The sequence below is a fragment of the Antechinus flavipes genome, chromosome 6 (assembly GCF_016432865.1).
Source record: "Antechinus flavipes isolate AdamAnt ecotype Samford, QLD, Australia chromosome 6, AdamAnt_v2, whole genome shotgun sequence".
Lineage (NCBI taxonomy): Eukaryota > Metazoa > Chordata > Mammalia > Dasyuromorphia > Dasyuridae > Antechinus > Antechinus flavipes.
Genome location: NC_067403.1, coordinates 255,283,433 through 255,301,227, shown reverse-complemented (window position 1 = coordinate 255,301,227; position 17,795 = coordinate 255,283,433). Strand labels below are relative to the sequence as shown.

The following is a 17,795-nucleotide window of genomic DNA, read 5'->3' as shown; positions in this document are numbered from 1 at the left end:
GGTTTCCCTGTGGGGACGTTGGAAGCCCAAACCGCCGGAAACCATGTAACGGTTTCCCCAGCCCCCAAGCTCCCTTCTCGGCTGTGGGCTGCCCCCCACCCGCCCCCCTCCCCGGGACCCAGGCGTCCGGGGCTTCCTTATCGATGCCCTCTTCCCCTTCCTCAGGGGACCCAGGCTCCCGTCGGCGCCTCATCCCGGCTCTAGGATGGCGGGGGGAGGGGCCGGGCGCTCTGGTCCCCAGCTTCCCCCATCAGCCGGCTCAGAGGCCCCAGTATTTCCCATTGGCGTCCCTTGGTGGCCCCCGCTCCCCCATCGGCGAATGGCCCCTTCCCTTGCCTCCGGGGGTCCCCACCCTCCCTCCCTGCAGGAAGCCAGAGTCAGGGCGCGGGGAGGGGAGCCCCGTGGGAACTGTTTGTTTCGAGAACAGGAACCGGGGCCGGTTCGGGGCGTGGTGCCCCCCCCCTCACCGCAGCCTCTTCCTGTCCCTCCCCCAGTTTCCTCCCGCTTAACCCCAGGCCAGGGGGAATGGCGGGGGGCGGGGTGGGGGGGCTTCTTCAGCCTCAGCAAAGACCCCCATCCCTTTCCCCGACCGGGGAGGGGGGCGAGCTCAGAGCCCGGCAGTCCCGACTGTCCGTCACCCCGCCCCCTCTTCGCCCCCCGTGGGGGTCCCGCGCCTTTCGGCAGGGCATGGGTTAATATCCTGCAGCGCCCCGCGTGTGCCAGGCGGGTGAGTGGCATCGGGCACAGGCGGCGAGGCCGGGAGAAGGCGGGGGGAGCCCGAGGGGGAGGGACTGAGGGGAGGCGGCGGCAGAGGGAGGGGGCGGAGAGAAGGAGATGCCGGGGAGAGGGAGCGCACTGGGGAAGGAGCCAGGGACGTCGGTGGTCCAGGGCCGGGGCACGGCCCGCGACAGACGGGGAGATCCACGGTCGTGCGTGGGAAGCGGACAGGAGGAGGGGAATCCCGGAGCCTCGGGAGAAGGGAAGGGGGGGCAGGGGACGAGAGAAGGTGCAACAGAGGAGAGGAGAGGACGCAGCCCAGAGCGGGAGGAGGAAGAGGAGTGGGGGGGAGGAAGGCTCGGCTCCCTCTAGCCCCCCTGGGAGCAGAAGCCTGCAGGGGGCAGTTGCTGGACCCCCGCAGAGCGCAGGGTAAGTGGTGACTCTCCACCAGGGGGCACTGGACGTGGGGGGTGGGGGCTTTTGTAGGACTCCCCTCTCCACCTGGGACCACCTGCCCGAGCAGGTGGGAGGGCAGGGGGCGGAGGGTGGGGAGGCTCCACCGAGAGAGGAGGGGCTCTGGCTTCTAAGGTGGGGGCCCTTTGGCTCAAGTCCCAGGGAAGGGTGAGGGGGTCACACCCCAGGGGGAGGGGGGAGGGGGGAGAGCGGACAGCCGGGCTGATCCTTAGAGGGAAGGGAAGGGACTGGTCCTCAAGGTGGGTGCGGGGGAGCCCAGCGGGAGGGCCAGGATGCGGGCAGAGGGGAGGGAGGCAGGTGGGCTGGAGCTTCTGAGCCGGGCTCCTCCAGGTGTGGGTGTGTCTGTGTGTGAGTGAGTGTGACTGTGAGTGAGAGTGTGTGTCTGTGAGTGTGTGACAGTGAGAGTGAGTGTGACAGTGTGTGTGTGTGAGACAGTGTGAGTGTGTGTGTGAGTGTGACAGTGAGAGTGAGTGTGTGTGACAGTGTGTGTGTGACAGTGTGTGAGTGTGACAGTGAGTGTGTGTGATAGTGAGAGTGAGTGTGAGATTGTGAGTGTGAGTGTGTGAGGGTGTGTGTGACAGTGAGAGTGAGTGTGTGTGAGACAGTGTGAGTGTGTGAGACAGTGTGTGTGTGAGATTGTGAGTGTGTGTGAGTGTGTGTGTGTGTGACAGTGTGTGAGATTGTGAGTGTGTGTGAGTGTGTGTGAGTGTGAGTGAGATTGTGTGTGTGACAGTGAGAGTGAGTGTGTGTGACAGTAAGAGTGAGTGTGTGTGACAGTGTGAGTGTGTGTGTGTGAGACAGTGTGTGTGTGAGATTGTGAGTGTGAGTGTGTGAGGGTGTGGTGGCCAGCGGGGTATCCGGGAGCTGGGGCAGAGTGAGCTGCCCGGTGCTGACGGTGCCAGGGCCCGGCCTCTTGCCCAAGCCTGGAGCTGGCCACGTGCTCAGGTGTCCTGAAACACGCCACTGTGACTCTGGGCCTCTGGCACCTGCTGAGGCGGGGGGAGGGGGGACGGCAGTCCCCGGGCCTTCGAGGACCCAGATCACCTCCCGTGGCCCGGAGAAAGGGGGTAGATCATCAGATCACAGCTGGAGATCTGGGGGGGACCTAGGAGGCCGGTCAGGTCCACACCCCATTTTAGGACCCAAGGTCATATCCAAAGTAAAAGGCAGAGATGAGATTCCAACCCAAACTGTCTCCAAGCTCGTGGGACTTTTCTGTACCCCACACGGCCTTGTCAGAAGGAGAGATGGGTGGGTTCCTGTCAGTCTGAGCCCCTGGTCTCCTACTCTAGAACCCTCCCTCTCCCCCACCCTCCACGGGCTTGGATCTGGGCTCTGCCCCGTCCCATCTCGGGGGTCTCTTGGGCCCTTTCGGTCTCAGTTTCCACCTCTGTAAAATAGGGGGGTGGAGTTGGGTGGTCTCAAGTCCCTTGCACCTAGGCCTGGATGCCAGCCTTGGGGGGATGCCCGATTCCTGGCCCCGGGGGATCCGGCTGGCTAAGGTTCCCGGGAGCCGCTCCCTCTCATTTTCCCTCTGCTTGGCTGCCGGGCCAGGGGAGCAGGGATGCTGGGAGAGCCGTGGCTGGGGTGCGCGTGGGGGGCCGCCCAAGGTGGCTCTGGGAAGGAGAAGCACTGCTTGGCCCTGGGGAGGGGAGGGGGCTCCCGGGGGGGCCGCCAGTGCCTGGGGAAGACCCGTGAGCTCGCGATCAGGCCCCGCTCGTCCTTCCCAGGCCCTGGGCCTCCCTCCCACTGACTCATCGGGCCCAGGAATGTGTCTGCACTCCCCGAGGGGGGCAGGCCCGGGGGGCTCCTCCAGCCCATTGTCCGCAGGCCTCGGGGTTGGGAGCCTGGGTTCCCTTCTCCCCTCTCTCTGTGCCCCTCCCCAGCCTCTGGCTCTGTCCTCCCACCCACTGGGGGAGAAATTCCTCTAAGGCTCCTTCAGGCTCCCAGTTCCCAAAATAACCCTGCGGGGGCAGGGAGGCTGAGGAGCTTTGGAAGCCTGGGGTGGGGGGGAGGAGGGGCCGTGCTGGGGCTGGGGGAGGCTGCAGGTGCCTCCTGGGGCTCGGAGGAGGCCCGGCCCTCCCCCCCTCCCCGCTGCCGAGCCCGGGCCCCGGGGTCGGCTGCAGGGTGGCCGCCTGGTCCTCCCGCTCCTCCCGCGGCTCCTCCATCCCGGCCTGGCCCAGCCCCAGGGGCCCGTGGCCCCCATCCCCCTGCTCCTGCCCGGAAGCCTCAGGAGGGAACATTTCTCCCACAGAGCGTTACACAATCCCTGGGTCACGGCCCGTTCAGCAGAACTGGCCAAAGGAGGGGGGATCCTGGGCCCCCCCGGGGGGGGGAGCTAGGAGGGGGCGGGCCCTGTCTTCCCACCCCGTTCCTGTCTGCAGGCGGGACGCTGCGGCCCCCTCAGTGCTCTTCTCTCCTCTGGGGGTGCAGGGCTCTGAGCCGAGGGTTCCAGTCTCCTGGGGACGCAGCCCCGGGGGTGCGACATGTCGGGGACGCTGGACCTCGAGAAGGGCTGCACGGTGGAGGAGCTGCTGCAGGGCTGCATCGAGGCCTTCGGTGAGTCGGGAGGATCGGCCCCCGCCCCACAACCAAAGGACCCCGAAGAGCCGCACGGCCCAGAGCCCTTGGCTTGGAGGGACAGAGGGGCCCGGAGGGCAGCAGGGAGGACCAGTGAGCTTGGGACCCCAGGGCGCAGGCGCTGACCTCCAAGCCGTGTGGCCCCCCAGGAGCCCCTCGTTTCCCCGGGCCTCAGTTTCTCCACTTTGTCGCGTGAGGGTGTTAGCTGCTGCTCTCCAGAAGCCCCCCGGCCCTGCCTGCTCCTAGGAGGGGCTGAGTTGCGGGGGATCCCCTCCGCGCTGCTGGGGGGCTGCTTGGAGGATGCTATCTGGCTCTCAGGGCTGCAGGAAGTCTCTCTCTGCTCAGGGGACTGTTTCCGGCCGATGGGACGCTTATCTGGGGGGAGGTGGGGGGGGCGGCCTCCCTTGTCCCTCCTCCCTCCTCGCCCTCAGGAAATGGCCTCTGGATTCCGGAGCCCGCTGGAACCCGGGCTCCTTCCGCTCCAGCTGGGGTTTTCCCTTCCCCGCCTTGGATCCCTAACCCCGGAGGTCCTGGGGGGCGGGGCGGGGGCTTGGCCGGCCCGACGGGGCGTGGCCTCCGAGTCATTCCCATGGGGCCGAGCCTGGGTCGGCGGGCGGGGCCGGAGCCGCGGAAGGGGCTCGCAGTAAGGACCCCGCCCTCCGCCCCCTCCCAGACGACTCCGGGAAGGTGCGCGACCCGCAGCTGGTGCGGATGTTCCTGATGATGCACCCGTGGTACATCCCGTCCTCCCAGCTGGCTGCCAAGCTGCTGCACATATATCCTTCCCGAGGCCCCGCCCCTGCTCCGGCCGGGCCTCCGGCAGCGCGGGGCGCAGGAGCTGTTCCAGTCCTGACTGCCGGGAGTGGCCCCGGGGCGCCCCAGGGAACTGGCCCCGAGGTTCTCCTCCTCCCCGGCCCGCACCCCGGGCCCGGCTCTGACCAACGGTGGAAGGCCCTCCCCGGCCCTGGCGCTGCCCCTTCCTTGTACTAAGGCCCTCCCCGGCCCTGGCGCTGCCCGTTCCCCGTTCTAAGATTCTGATCGGCTCTAAACCCCAGAACGCCCTCGTCCCCCCAGTTCCGGAGCCTCGTCCCCATCCTCCTCTTGCAGTTAGGGTCCTGGTCTGTGGCTCCTGGCCCCCTCCTCTGCGAGATCCAGGCGTGCCGTCTCGCCCTCATTATGAGGGGCCCACTAGGTGCCAGGGACGTGGGCAGAGGCCGGGGATACGGTTGAGCTGGAAGGTGGCGCTCTGGTCCTCGTGAGCTCGAGATCCCTGGAAGCTTTCTCCTTCCTTGAAGCTCTAGGAGCCCCAGTGTCCCCCTCTGTAAAGAAAGGGGGCGGGACTCCCATTCCAAAGCTGTGACCCCATGACCCCGGGCCCCACCCCCAGCCTTCCCCTCCCGTTTTCCTTGACCTCCCCCTCCCCCACCTACCAGCAATCCCGGAAGGACAACTCCAACTCGCTGCAGGTGAAGACCTGCCACCTGGTCCGGTGAGTGCCTCCCCCGGCCTGCCCTGCCCCGGGGCAGCCGCGGCTCGCGGCCCCTTAGGCCCGAGGGGACTCTTGGGGCTCCCAGAGGCTCCCTGGAGGAGCAGGGTCAGCGAAGGGCGCCTGCTCTGCCCAGGTACTGGATCTCGGCCTTCCCCGCCGAGTTTGACTTGAACCCGGAGCTGGCGGAACAGATCAAGGAGCTGAAGTCCCTGCTGGACCGCGAGGGGAACCGCCGGCACAGCAGCCTCATTGACATCGAGAGCGTGTACGTGTGCGCGGGCTCCCGGGGGGGGGGGGGGCGCAGGCCGGCTGCTGACGGCCGCCTCTGCCCCCCAGTCCCACCTACAAGTGGAAGCGCCAGGTCACCCAGCGGAACCCCGTGAGCCAGAAGAAGCGCAAGATGTCCCTGCTGTTCGACCACCTGGAGCCGCTGGAGCTGGCCGAGCATCTCACCTACCTGGAGTATCGCTCCTTCCGCAAGATCCTGGTAAGGCTGGGCCGGGCTGGGGGGGGGGCCCGGGGTGGTCCGGAATATGGGGAGTCTGGGCGGAAGTCACAGTGGGGGGCGGGCCATTAGGACTGGACCCTGAGGTGTGGCCCCAAGCAGAGGCAGGGGCCCCAACGCCAGGGGCCAGCAGGCGATGCCCTCCTGGGGCGGTGCCCTCTTGTGGGCTGGTGCCCTTCTGGGGCCTGTGCCCTGTGGGTGATGCCCTCCTGTGGCCGGTGCCCTCCTGTGGCCGGTGCCCTCCTGTGGCCGGTGCCCTCCTGGGGCCGGTGCCCTCCTGTGGCCGGTGCCCTCCTGTGGCCGGTGCCCTCCTGGGGCTGGTGCCCTCCTGTGGCCGGTGCCCTCCTGGGGCTGGTGCCCTCCTGTGGCCAGTGCCCTCCTGTGGCCGGTGCCCTCCTGTGGCCGGTGCCCTCCTGGGGCTGGTGCCCTCCTGTGGCCGGTGCCCTCCTGTGGGCAGCTGCCAGGGGACTGGCCAGCCAAGGGGGAGACTGGAGAAGTCGCAGTTCGGGGCCCTCTTCTCTGCAGTTCCAGGACTACCACAGCTTCGTGACCCACGGGTGTACAGTGGACAACCCCGTCCTGGAGCGCTTCATCTCCCTCTTCAACAGCGTCTCCCAGTGGGTGCAGCTCATGGTGCTGAGCAAGCCCACGGCCCCGCAGCGGGCCCAGGTCATCACCCACTTTGTCCACGTGGCCGAGGTGCTGACCCACTAACTCCTGCCCCCATCTTCCTTCCCTCACTCCCTACCCCTGAGCCCCTCGGGCTGACAGATAAGCTTTGGGAGGTGCATCGGGGCTGGGGGAGAAGCAGCTCGGGCCTCCCTGCCCCCTCTGCTGAGTCTGTGGGTCTCTGGCTCGGGCCCCCAGCTCTCTGTCCACCTTTTCTTCACGGTTCCTTTCCCGCCTGTCCCTCTGCTGCCCTTCCGGCTCCTGCCCCTGAGCAACCTTTAACCTATCCTTGGATAGGTTCCCCTCGACCCTTCCTCCTGTTTGTCTGTCGGATGCTTCTCCTGCCGTCTACTCATTTACCTGCGCCCCTCGTCTGTGCATCCGCCCGTCTGTCTGTGCGTCTGCCCGTCTGTGCATCCGCCTGTCTGTCTGTCTGTGCATCCGCCCGTCTGTCTGTCTGTCCGTCTGCCTGTCTGTCTGTCTGTCTGTGCATCCGCCCATCCGTCTGTCTGTCTGTCCGTCTGTCTGTCTGTCTGTGTGTCCGCCCTTCCGTCTGGCCCTCGCCCCCCCCGCCTCGTGTCTCACTTGTGCTCCTTGCCTTGCGGACTCCGCTCCTGCGGCCTCTCCCCCCCTCTCCTGCCGGGGCCCACAGAAGCTGCTCCAGCTGCAGAACTTCAACACTCTCATGGCCGTGGTCGGGGGCCTGAGCCACAGCTCCATCTCCCGGCTCAAGGAGACGCACAGCCACGTCAGCCCAGACACCGTCAAGGTATGGCTGGGGGAGGGGGGCCGGGCGGGGGGCGGGGCTGCCTCTGCCCTCCGACCTCTGCCCTGGGGCCCCCCCTCCCGGCCCAGTCCAGGGCAGGCGGGAGGGGCAGTCTGACTCTCCACCCCTGGGCGACTGGTCGTGCTGGTGGCGAGCCTCTGGCCCCTCCCCCCCAGCTCTGGGAAGGCCTGACGGAGCTGGTGACGGCCACGGGCAACTACAGCAACTACCGCCGGCGGCTGGCGGCCTGCGTGGGCTTCCGCTTCCCCATCCTGGGCGTGCACCTCAAGGACCTGGTGGCCCTGCAGCTGGCCCTTCCCGACTGGCTGGATGCGGCTCACACGCGCCTCAACGGGGCCAAGATGCGGCAGCTCTTCGCCATCCTGGAGGAGCTGGCCATGGTGACCAGCCTGCGGCCGCCCATCCAAGCCAACCCGGACCTGCTGAGCCTGCTCACGGTGAGCCTGGGCCCGGCGCCCCCCCCACCCCCCCCGGAGCTCGGGGATCACGCTGCCCCCCCCCGGAGCTTGGGGATCGCGCTGGACCTGGTTCCCCCCCACTGAAGCTCAGGGATCACGCTGGGCCCCCCCCCCCCGAGCTGGGCCCCCCCCCCTGAGCTCGGGGATCACGCTGCCCCCCCCCCTGAGCTGGGCCCCCCCCCCGGAGCTTGGGGATCACACTGGACCTGGTTCCCCCCCCCCCCCGGAGCTCGGGGATCGCGCTGGGCCGGCCCGGGCTAAATCGGGCTCGCCCCGCTGCGGTGTGACTGGGCCCACGCCTTCCAGGTGTCTCTGGACCAGTACCAGACTGAAGACGAGCTGTACCAGCTCTCCCTGCAGAGGGAGCCACGCTCCAAGTCCTCGGTGAGCCGGCCCTTCCCCTTGTCCGGCCCGGACCCCGGCTCTCCGCCGTGGCCCCGGGGGCAGCCCCTGCCCCTTTGACCCCCGACCGGGGGCTCCCAGCTCAGGCCCCGCCTATTCCTGCAGCCAACGAGCCCGGCGAGCAGTACCCCGGCCCCCCGGCCCCCCGTCCTGGAGGAGTGGACCGCGGCCGCCAAACCCAAACTGGACCAAGCCCTGGTGGTGGAGCACATCGAGAAGATGGTGGAGGTGAGGCCCGAACCTCTCCTGGATCCCTGGGGAGCCCCCGGCCAGGTTGGGGGAGATCCCGGCCAATCAGGAAGCAGGATGCTTGGGCTGGTGGCGCAAAGGCTGATGGGAGGAAATACCGGAGCCTTCCTGGGCACGATTCTTGGATGGAAGGGGGGGGGGCAGATTTCTTCTGCTTGGCCCCCCGGGGCAGCGCTGGGAGCCGTGGGAGAAGTTGCAGAAAAGCAAATTTCTTTCTTTCTTTTATTTTTTCCAGTGAACAAAAATCTATTTTCTCTTCCTCCCACCTCCCCCACCGCCCCACCCCCGCCTTGGGGAAAAAAAAAGAAAAACAAAATCCTTGTCAGAAATATGCAGAATCAGGCAAAACATCCCCCAAGAATCTTCCTCCTGAGGGCGGCGCCCCCAGCCAAAGCCAGGCCCCCCAAGCTAAAGCTCCCAGATACTCCCCACTTCCCCAAAGGCTGCCTCAGGAGGTAGTGAGACCCCCGTGCCTGGAAGTCTGCAAGCAGTGGGGACGGTTTACAGGAGATGGGGACCTGATTCCTCTCGGAGCCTGCGTGAGCCCCCACAGCCCCTCCCAGCCCTGGGGAGCACTCCCGCACTGCTCTCGGGGACTCTGCCTGGGCTGGAGAGTCTGGCCATCGGGCCACAGGCGCCGTGGGGGGCTGGGCCGCTCACACCCGCAGGGGTCGGGCTGGAAGGGGAGGCTGACTGTGGCCTCTCCTTGTGTCTCCCCGGCTCCCCCTCAGTCCGTGTTCCGGAACTTTGATGTGGATGGGGACGGTCACATCTCCCAGGAGGAGTTCCAGATCATCCGGGGGAACTTCCCTTACCTCATCGCCTTTGGGGACCTGGACCAAAACCAGTGAGGCCGGAGCCGGGGTCGGGGCCGGGGCTGGGGAGGGGGTCGGGGCTGGGGCTGGGGCCGGGGAGGGGGTCAGGGTCGGGGCCGGGGCTGGGGAGGGGGTCGGGGCTGGGGCTGGGGCCGGGGAGGGGGTCGGGGTCGGGGCCAGGGGCGGGGAGGGGTTCGGGGCCAGGCCAGAAGCTCGGGGGGCTACTCCCCGGGGGTGGGGGTGGTGGTGAAGGCTTCTGGGAGCATAAGCGATCTCTTCTGGGGAGCCCAGGAGCCCCCGTTTTGATGGGAAGGTAACAGCTTCAGACTGAACTGACTCCTCCTACTTTGGACCAGCGAGGGAGGTCACGGCAGCGGCCCAATTAGCCGTGGAACATCCTTAGGCAGGTTCCGGTGCTGGCCCGTGGCCCTCTTGCAGGCCCTGCTTTAATGCTGGGAGAAGAATGGCCTGTAGTTAGCCGGCCTTCCTCTGCCTGCTAAAGCCTCTGAGAACTGAAGTAGGTTAAACAGGCCCTTGCATTAGCATGCGGAGGACCGGCTCTTCAGTCAGAGGGGACAAGGGAAGGCAGCTTTCCCGAGCTCGGCGCTGGGGATGGGGGCAGGCCTGGGCTGGAGGCTTGCCCGGGCCCTGACCGCCTGCCCCCGCAGGGACGGCTGCATCAGCCGGGAGGAGATGGTCTCCTACTTCCTGCGCTCCAGTTCGGTGCTGGGGGGCCGGATGGGCTTCGTGCACAATTTCCAGGAGAGCAGCTCCCTGAGGCCCGTAGCCTGCAGGCACTGCAAGGCCCTGGTGAGCCCCCCCTGCTCCCCCGCCCCCAGGCCTGAGCCCCCTCCTCCTTCCCAGCTCAGCCCACCCAACCCGAGACACAGCAGCTGAAGGAGAGCGCGGGGCTCCCGGGGCACGAGCCGGGCCGTCCTGCGGAGGACCGAGCCCCGGGCCGGGACCAGCTCACGGAGGCCGGACGCCCGCTTTTCTGGGCACGTCCCAGAGCTGGCCGGCCTCCGAGGGGGACGAGGGCTCCCTTTCGCTGGGGCCCCGAGTGCCAGGAGCCCGGGGTGCGGGGGGTTCTGGAGTCAGAGTGGGAGTTAGAAGCAGAGAGACCCGGGCCCGGCCGGGAGGAGCTTGAATGCCAGACTAAGAGTCCCGACCTTCCATTTCAGATCCTGGGCATCTACAAACAGGGACTGAAATGCCGAGGTGAGGGGGGCCCGGGGAGTGGGGGGGGAGGAGTCCCTCCGTGGGTGGGGAGAAGACCCCAACGGGGGGCCGTTGTCCAAGCCACAAGGACGCCCGCAGTGCAGTGGAGGGCAGACCTCGGGCACTGACCCCCCTCCCTTCCCCGAGTCTAGCCTGCGGAGTGAGCTGCCACAAACAGTGCAAGGATCGGCTCGCGGTGGAGTGCCGGCGCCGGGCCCAGAGCGTGAGCATGGAGGGGCCGCCCGCACCCTCCCCCCCTCACACTCACCTCCGAGCTTTTAGCTTTTCCTTGCCTCGCCCCGGAAGGCGAGGGTCCCGGCCACCAGGTAGGAGGGGGGGAACCTGGGGGGGCCTGGGAGTCCGGATAATGGGCAGTTGACGTTTCAGTAGAGCAAGGAACTCTTATTTTGGTGGGGAAATGCATGAAGACCTACTTCTGCTGGTAGCCAACTACCATCCTTAGGGGTTGGGGGTCAAGGGTCTATCTGGAAAGGGAGGAGGGATGACTCCAGTCACAGGGCTTGGGGTGGAGGGGGATGGGATGGAGCTCTTAGTTTGTAAGGAGGCAGGGCTTGGTTGGAGGAGCCACTGAGCTCCCCGGGGAAGCGCCTGCCCCTCTCTGATAAGACTCCTGGCCTCTGCTGCCCATGGACCCAGCCTGCGCCCCATCCTGTTTGCTGTGGCAATGGGAGGATCTGGGAAGCATCTGGGTGGGTGAGGGGCAGGGGCCTCTGGGCATCCTGGATGCCCTCTCTGGGCACCACTGACTCCTCCCTGGACATTACTGACTCCTCCCTGGACATCACTGACTTCCCTGGATATCACTGACTCCTCCCTGGGCACCACTGACTCCTCCCTGGACATTACTGACTCCTCCCTGGACATCACTGACTCCTCCCTGGGCACCACTGACTCCTCTCTGGACATCACTGACTCCTCCTGGACATCACTGACTCTTCCCTGGCACCACTGACTCCTCCCTGGGCACCACTGACTCCTCCCTGGACATTACTGACTCCTCCCTGGACATCACTGACTCCTCCCTGGGCACCACTGACTCCTCTCTGGACATCACTGACTCCTCCCTGGACATCACTGACTCTTCCTTGGGCACCACTGACTCCTTCCTGGGTCCTGCTGACTTCTCCCTGGGTTCTGCTGACTCTTCGCTGGGTGCCACTGACTCCTCCCTAAGCATCACTGACTACTCCCTGAGTCCTGCTGATTCCTCCCTGGGTGCCACTGACTCTTCCCTGGGTGCCACCGATTCCTCCCTGGGTGCCACTGACTCCTCCCTGGGTGCCACTGACTCCTCCCTGGGTGCCACCGACTCCTCCCTGGGTGCCACTGACTCCTCCCTGGGTGCCACCGACTCCTCCCTGGGTGCCACCGACTCCTCCCTGGGTGCCAATGACTCTTCCCTGGGTGCCACCGATTCCTCCCTGGGTGCCATTGACTCCTCCCTGGGTGCCACCGACTCTTCCCTGGGTGCCACCGATTCCTCCCTGAGTGCCATTGACTCCTCCCTGGGTGCCACTGACTCCTCCCTGGGTGCCACTGACTCTTCCCTGGGTGCCATTGACTCCTCCCTGGGTGCCACTGACTCTTCCCTGGGTGCCACCGATTCCTCCCTGAGTGCCATTGACTCCTCCCTGAGTGCCATTGACTCCTCCCTGGGTGCCACTGACTCCTCCCTGGGTGCCACTGACTCTTCCCTGGGTGCCACTGACTCTTCCCTGAGTGCCACTGACTCCTCCCTGGGCGCCACTGACTCCTCCCTGGGCGCCACTGACTCCTCCCTGGGCATTCCCTCAGCTCCGGAGATCCAAGAAGAGGCCGTCCAAGCCGTGGAGGACGGAGTGTTCGACATCCACTTGTAGCAGGTGTGTCCTTGGGGAGCCCCAAACCTGAGACAGTCTTGTGAACGTGAGGTTGGAAAAAATCAAATACTATTAAATATACAAACAACAACAAAGAAACGTAGGAACAAATGAGTATTTCCTTAACGTTGCCAATGTCACGGATTGAGAACTAAGAACCGGCTTTGTATGTAACATGGACAGGGTTTCTCCCAATAAAATCAATGGTGAAGAAAAAAAAAAGAGAAGGTCCTGGGGAAGCTGGGGGTGCAGTGGGTGGAGCACCAGCTCTGAAGTCGGGAGGACTTGACTTCAAATCTGACCTCAGACATTTAACACTTCCTGACTGTGTGACCCTGGGCAAGTCACTTAACCCCAACTGCCTCAGCAAAAACAAACAAATAAATAAACGAATACATAGATAAAGGTAGTGGTGTTTAAAAAAAAGGGGGGGGCGTTTGGGGGCAGGGAGAAGACATGGGGGGCAGTGGGGGAAGGCCCAGACTCTTGGGGGAAGGCTCTCCGTGGGGAAGGCCTTCCAGGCCCTGAGCTTCAGCCGCAAGCCTCCCTCCCACAAGGGGAGCCTGGGGGAGGGGCGCCCCCTCCCCTTCCCAGGCAGCCCTCCAGCTGCTGGCAGTCTCTCCTTGCCTCTCTGCAGGTCTCCCCTGGCCCGGACCCGCCCCTGCTGCAGGAGGGACGCCCACCGGACCGGAGATGTGGACCTGGGAGAGCGGGGGCTGAAAGGGGCGGGAGAAGGGGCTTGGGTTCTCCCAGGTTGTACAAATTCTTGTGAATATTTGTATTTCAGATGGAATAAAAAAGGCTGATAATAAAAAGGCCCCAAAGGCTGATGGGATCAGGTGTTTTCCAGCCCGGGGTCTCGGGCTCCGAAAGCTCGGAACCCGGAGCGTCTTGGAGGCCTTGGTCTGTGGGCCCCAGACTCGGGAGCGGCACCATCTGGACCCACAGACTCTCGGAACCTTCCAGGCAGGGAAGCCCCGCAGGCTCCCAGCAGCGGGAAGGCTCAGGAGCTGTCCAGACCGGCCTCCCACTCACTGCCGGGATTCCCTCCGTGTCCCAGACAGGGGCCACCAGCCACAGCGGTGGGAAGGAGCTGGCTGGAGGAAGCCCGAGGGGGAGGGGAGCCTGGAGGAGGGGCACGGACCCCCGGGAGCCGGCCGCGGCTTCTCCCTCTGGGACCCAGGCGTCCCGTCCCCGGCCCTACAGCCAGAGGAGGAGGAGGGGGAGGACTTCAGAGGAAATGTGTATCGATTCAGGCTCCGAGCCTCCGGCCGGCCCCTGCCTCCCCCGCCGCCCTGGGCAAGGATCCCAGAGGTTCAGGAGCCGCCTGCTGGAGCCTCGGGACGGAGACCTTGGCGCTGGGGACGCGCAGGGTGCTCCAGAACTGGGGGGGCGGCGGCCCCTGCCCCGGGAGGCAGGGCTCCTCCCCAGGGCTGCACCTGCAGACTCGGCAAATGGGGGGGACGAGGGCTTTTCTTGGGGTACGTGGAGGATGATGGGAACGACCCCAAATACCACGCGAAGCCCCCCCCCCCGTGACTCTCCAAGGTTGGGGAGGAGGAAGTTCGTGCTGAATGGGCCCTGGCCTTGGCTCGGCCCCCACCCTGGGGCCGCCTCCTCTGCATTGGCTCCCCCCCAGCTCTCCCCTCCCCCTCTCCAGGCTGTAATATCCGTTTCACGATTTGGGGGCCGAGTTGCTATAACAACAGACGGTGATTGTGTTGTGAAGCCGTTCCCGCTCCTGCTCCCCCTCGCCTGGCAGCTCTCCCTCTCTGCCTCCCTTCCCAGCCCGGCTAGCTGCCGCCTTCCCCGCCGGGACCCCCAGCGCCCCTTGCGGCGGGCCCTCCGCGCCCCTCCCGGGGCTCTGCGCCCTGCCCGGCGGCTCCCAGGGGCCTGCGCTTTGGCGCCCGGGGCTGGGCTATTTTTAAGGGAGGGGGCCACGTGGGCCCCCTCCCCGTAACCGTGGGTGGGGCTGGGCCTGGGGTCCTGGGGGGCAGGGGCAGGGGCAGGCCCGCTTCCAGGCGGAAGAGATGAGGGAGGGGCTGCAGCCCCGACCTTTCCTGCCCTTGATGGTTAAGATCAGTTCCTGGAGATGGGGGGGGGCAGGGGGAGGACAGTGGAGGGAGCCGGGAATGGCCACAGCCAGGAGAGAAAAATGGGGGGGGGCCCAGAGGGGGGCTCAGGCCCTCTGCCCACATTCTCTCCCAGGGCTCGGCCCTGACCTGGCCAGCCAGCTGATGGGTGCCCACGCCTGGGGGTCTTGTCTGTGTGTGTGTGAGAACGTTTGTTAGGAGGTTGGGGGAGACTGAGGGCACGAGGGGACGCAGAAACGTGGGGCACGGGGCTGGTGAAAGACTCAGCCTCACTCTCCCGGCCCCCCTGACTCAGCACTCCTACTGTTGCGCTCCCCTCGGCGGCCGTGGGCAGGGGACGGATCTCCCCAAGGTCACCCGGCCACACGAGCCTAGACAAATGCTCCTCAACGATTACTTCCGAACCCACGGGGCAATGGGGCTGGAAATGGGGCTGGGGTCTTGGAAACCTACTAAGTGCCAGGCAAGGCACGCGCTGGCACTGGTTTGTGGTCGGAGCAGGGCTCTGGCCGGACCTTCCCCCTCTGCCCACCCTGGAGAAGGAAGAACCAAGCAGCTGAGGTGAAAGGAGACCCCGGGACTCTGAGGGGAAGCGAGCGCAAACCTCTGCCTCCAGATGGGTCAGGGCTCGAGCCTCTGCTCGCGTACTGGGCCTGCCCACCACGGGCCCCAGTGGGGTGTGGAGTGACTGAAAGTGTGGAACATCACGCAGCTACACACACACACACACACACACACACAATCACACCCACCCACACGACACTAACACAATCACACACAATCACACTCACAATCACACACACACTCTAACACACAATCATACCCACTCACACAATCACACTAACACAATCACACACTCAATCACACACACAACCACACTAACACAATCACACCCACACACTCACTCTAACACACAATCACACCCACCCACACAACCACACTAACACACAATCACACAAACAATCACACACACAGGCACAGAGCAGCTGCCCATCCTGGCCCCTCACTCCAGGGCCTGGGGGAGAGGAGAAGGGAGACAGTTCCCTCCTATTCTTCCTGGACCCCGCCTCTCCTTTCCCCTCCTGGGTCTGTTTGGGGAATCCCAGCTCCTGACCAGGGAGGGGGAACCCCAGATACACGTGCTCCTCCTCCATCTCCTCCGGCCCAGAGGCTGCCCCCCAGCATCCCCCCTTTTTCCTCTGGAGGCTTTTCAGTCCCAGGGCAGGAAGGCCTTCCTGGGTGCGCGGGGGTGCAGGGGCCGGGGACAGTGTACCCCTCTTAGGGGCTGCCAGGGTGGGCATCACACGCCCGCAGCCAGACTCGGGGGCCGCAGCCGCGAGGCTGGAACATGGGGGCTGGCCAGAGTCGGGGTGCTTGCTGCCTGGCCCCCTTCCTCCATCCCTAGCTCCAGGTCCGGGCCTCCGATTTCCCCGGGAGCGGACTGGGGAAGGGGTCTGGGACCCCCCACCTGCGCCACTTTCCCGGCTGGGGATCCTTGGAGGGGTCCCGGCAGCCGGGGGCACGGGGGTCAGGACATCTCCCCTGCAGCAGGGCCCTGGGACCAAAGGCCTCCCATCCCCCGGTTTACGAGGGGGGCGGCAGGGGGCCTCCGGGTGCCGGGACGCCCGACGCGGGAGCCCCGGGAGCTGGGAGCCCGGACGCCTGGCTTCGGGGAGCAGGCAAGTGGACGAGGGGTTCGAGGAGTGGATCGGGGGCTGGGGGAGAGAACGTCCCCGCTCGCAGCCGCCCATTGGCCGCTCGCCGCGTCCGTCCAGGCCGCGTGGCCCAATGAGCCGGCGCGGGGGGCGGGGGCGCGGGCGCTGGTACTGATGCTGCCGTCAGTCGCTGTTGCAGGGATGCGGCGGCGGGAGCAGCCGCCCTGACTCCCTCCCTGACGGAGCATCCTCGGAGCGCCGCGGCGGGGCTAGAGAGGGAAGGAGAGGGGAAGCACGCGCCAGCTCCCGGCTCCAGGCTCTCCCTGCCCCCCCATCCCCACCCCCCCGCCAGCCAGCCGGCCCGCCCGGGACGGGGTGGCCCCAGGGCCTCCGGCACCCCCAGAGCCAGGTATGGGGGGGGCTGCGGCGGAGAGGGGCGGGGGCCCGAGAGGGGGAGGGGAGGGGGAGGCGCGAGAGCACGGAGGGCGGCGGGGGGGGATGGTGGTGGTGGGAGAGGCCGGGGTCTCGACTGCGGGGGCGGGGGAGTAGCTGCGGGGGGGGGCGCGTTTGTGAGAGGGGGTGGGGCCGAGGGGGTCAGGAAGGTTGGAGATCTGGAAGAAGACTGGGAGGGGGGAACGCCTGAATGGGAGGGGCTGGGCTTGAGGCGGATGGGGGGGGTCTGTGGATTGGATGCTTTATTGAGAGTCGATGGATGGGGGGCTGATTTAGAGGTTTTCCCTGGAGCTGGTGGGGGGCCGGATGTTGGAGCCGTGGAGGACTCCCCCAGTCTTCGCCCCCTCCCCGCTTGTGGCAGTGCCCGGAGGGGGAGGGGAGCAGGGGCTGTTGTCTTCTGAAGGGTCTGCAGAGGAGAAGCCGGAGAGGACCGGGATTAGTGGGAAGGGAGGAGAGACCGTCATGGAGGGGAGGGGGAGAAGGTTCAGGGGAGAAGGAGATGGGGAAATCACTGCCTTCAAACCAGTGTGGCCTGGGAGTAAGTGGAGGAGGAGAGCTGGGGGGCGGGGAGGAGGATGCTCGGAGCCAGGGAGAGGGGAGTTACCCGCCAGGAGTTGGGGTGTCTCCCAGGCAGGGAGAGGGGGATGGACGGAGGTGAGAGCGGGCGAGAGGGGGTGACAGAGAGGAAGGAAGCTGGTGGTCGGGGGAAGGATGCAGGGGAGGAGGAGGAAGGCTGGGAGCGGGTGACAAGGAGGGACCTGAGCCTGGACCGGCCGGATAGGGAGCTCTGGGTGATCCGGGGAGGAGGAGGCGGCCTGGGGGCGGCAGCCAGAAGGAGGTTATGGCCAGAGGAAGCTGCCGGCGGGGAGGAGGAGGCAGCAGCCTCGCCGCGCTCCCTCCTTCCGAGGAGGGTCCTTGGGAGTCATGGGGAGCAGAGCTGGCTTTCAGGGGCCAGCGGGGTTCCTGCTCTTCCTCCGGGAGGGAGGAGTTAAGAAAGGCTGGAGAGGGCCTCTTCCTGGGGGTGGGAGAGCGCAGCTGGCCTGGGGTGGGGAGGGCAAAGGGGGCTGGGGCTGCCCGGGCCCTCATTGGGGAGCGCTGGGGGGCCCTGAGCTCACAGTTCCGATGCTTCATTAGTTTTGAGGACCGTGTGTACCCCAAACTCTTCCCGGGGATGTGAGGGCCATCTTCTGAATGGCCTTGGGAAGGGGGAATTCGGGCCTTGTGCTTCAGATGCTCTCAGCTCGGCTTTCTGCTGCCCCTCCCCTCCCCCTCCGCGTGCCCCTCCCCCTCCGCGTGCCCCTCCCCCTAGCTTTCCCCACATTAGTGCCTGGTTTATTTTTTGTCGGGAGGG

At 66.2% G+C, this 17,795-nt stretch overlaps 1 protein-coding gene across 2 annotated transcripts; it reads left to right on the top strand.

Moving 5' to 3' along the window:
- The first annotated feature begins 35 nt into the window (after nt 1-35).
- Nucleotides 36-13,061, top strand: RASGRP2 (RAS guanyl releasing protein 2). 2 transcript variants are annotated; one of them, XM_051964650.1, is made up of 17 exons: nt 36-727; nt 3,625-3,750; nt 4,445-4,547; nt 5,198-5,260; nt 5,394-5,525; nt 5,597-5,747; nt 6,291-6,464; nt 7,087-7,203; nt 7,377-7,658; nt 7,986-8,063; nt 8,187-8,309; nt 9,062-9,177; nt 9,814-9,955; nt 10,327-10,363; nt 10,516-10,689; nt 12,179-12,246; nt 12,881-13,061. In XM_051964650.1, exons 2-16 carry the CDS (start codon nt 3,678-3,680, stop codon nt 12,241-12,243), a joined length of 1,830 nt encoding a protein of 609 aa, XP_051820610.1. In that variant the 5' UTR covers nt 36-727; nt 3,625-3,677; the 3' UTR covers nt 12,244-12,246; nt 12,881-13,061. The 2 variants fall into 2 exon arrangements, with proteins under 2 accessions (XP_051820610.1, XP_051820609.1); XM_051964649.1 differs by lacking the exon at nt 36-727 and adding an exon at nt 1,025-1,146.
- Nucleotides 13,062-17,795: the final 4,734 nt, after the last annotated feature.

Excerpts from the sequence above, each read along its gene's own strand:
- RASGRP2 (XM_051964650.1), top strand. The coding sequence starts at position 3,678 with ATGTCGGGGACGCTGGACCTCGAGAAGGGCTGCACGGTGGAGGAGCTG. Across the intron at positions 8,064-8,186 it reads AGCCACGCTCCAAGTCCTCG|CCAACGAGCCCGGCGAGCAG; the intron begins GTGAGCCGGCCC and ends CTATTCCTGCAG. Across the intron at positions 10,364-10,515 it reads ACAGGGACTGAAATGCCGAG|CCTGCGGAGTGAGCTGCCAC; the intron begins GTGAGGGGGGCC and ends CCCCGAGTCTAG.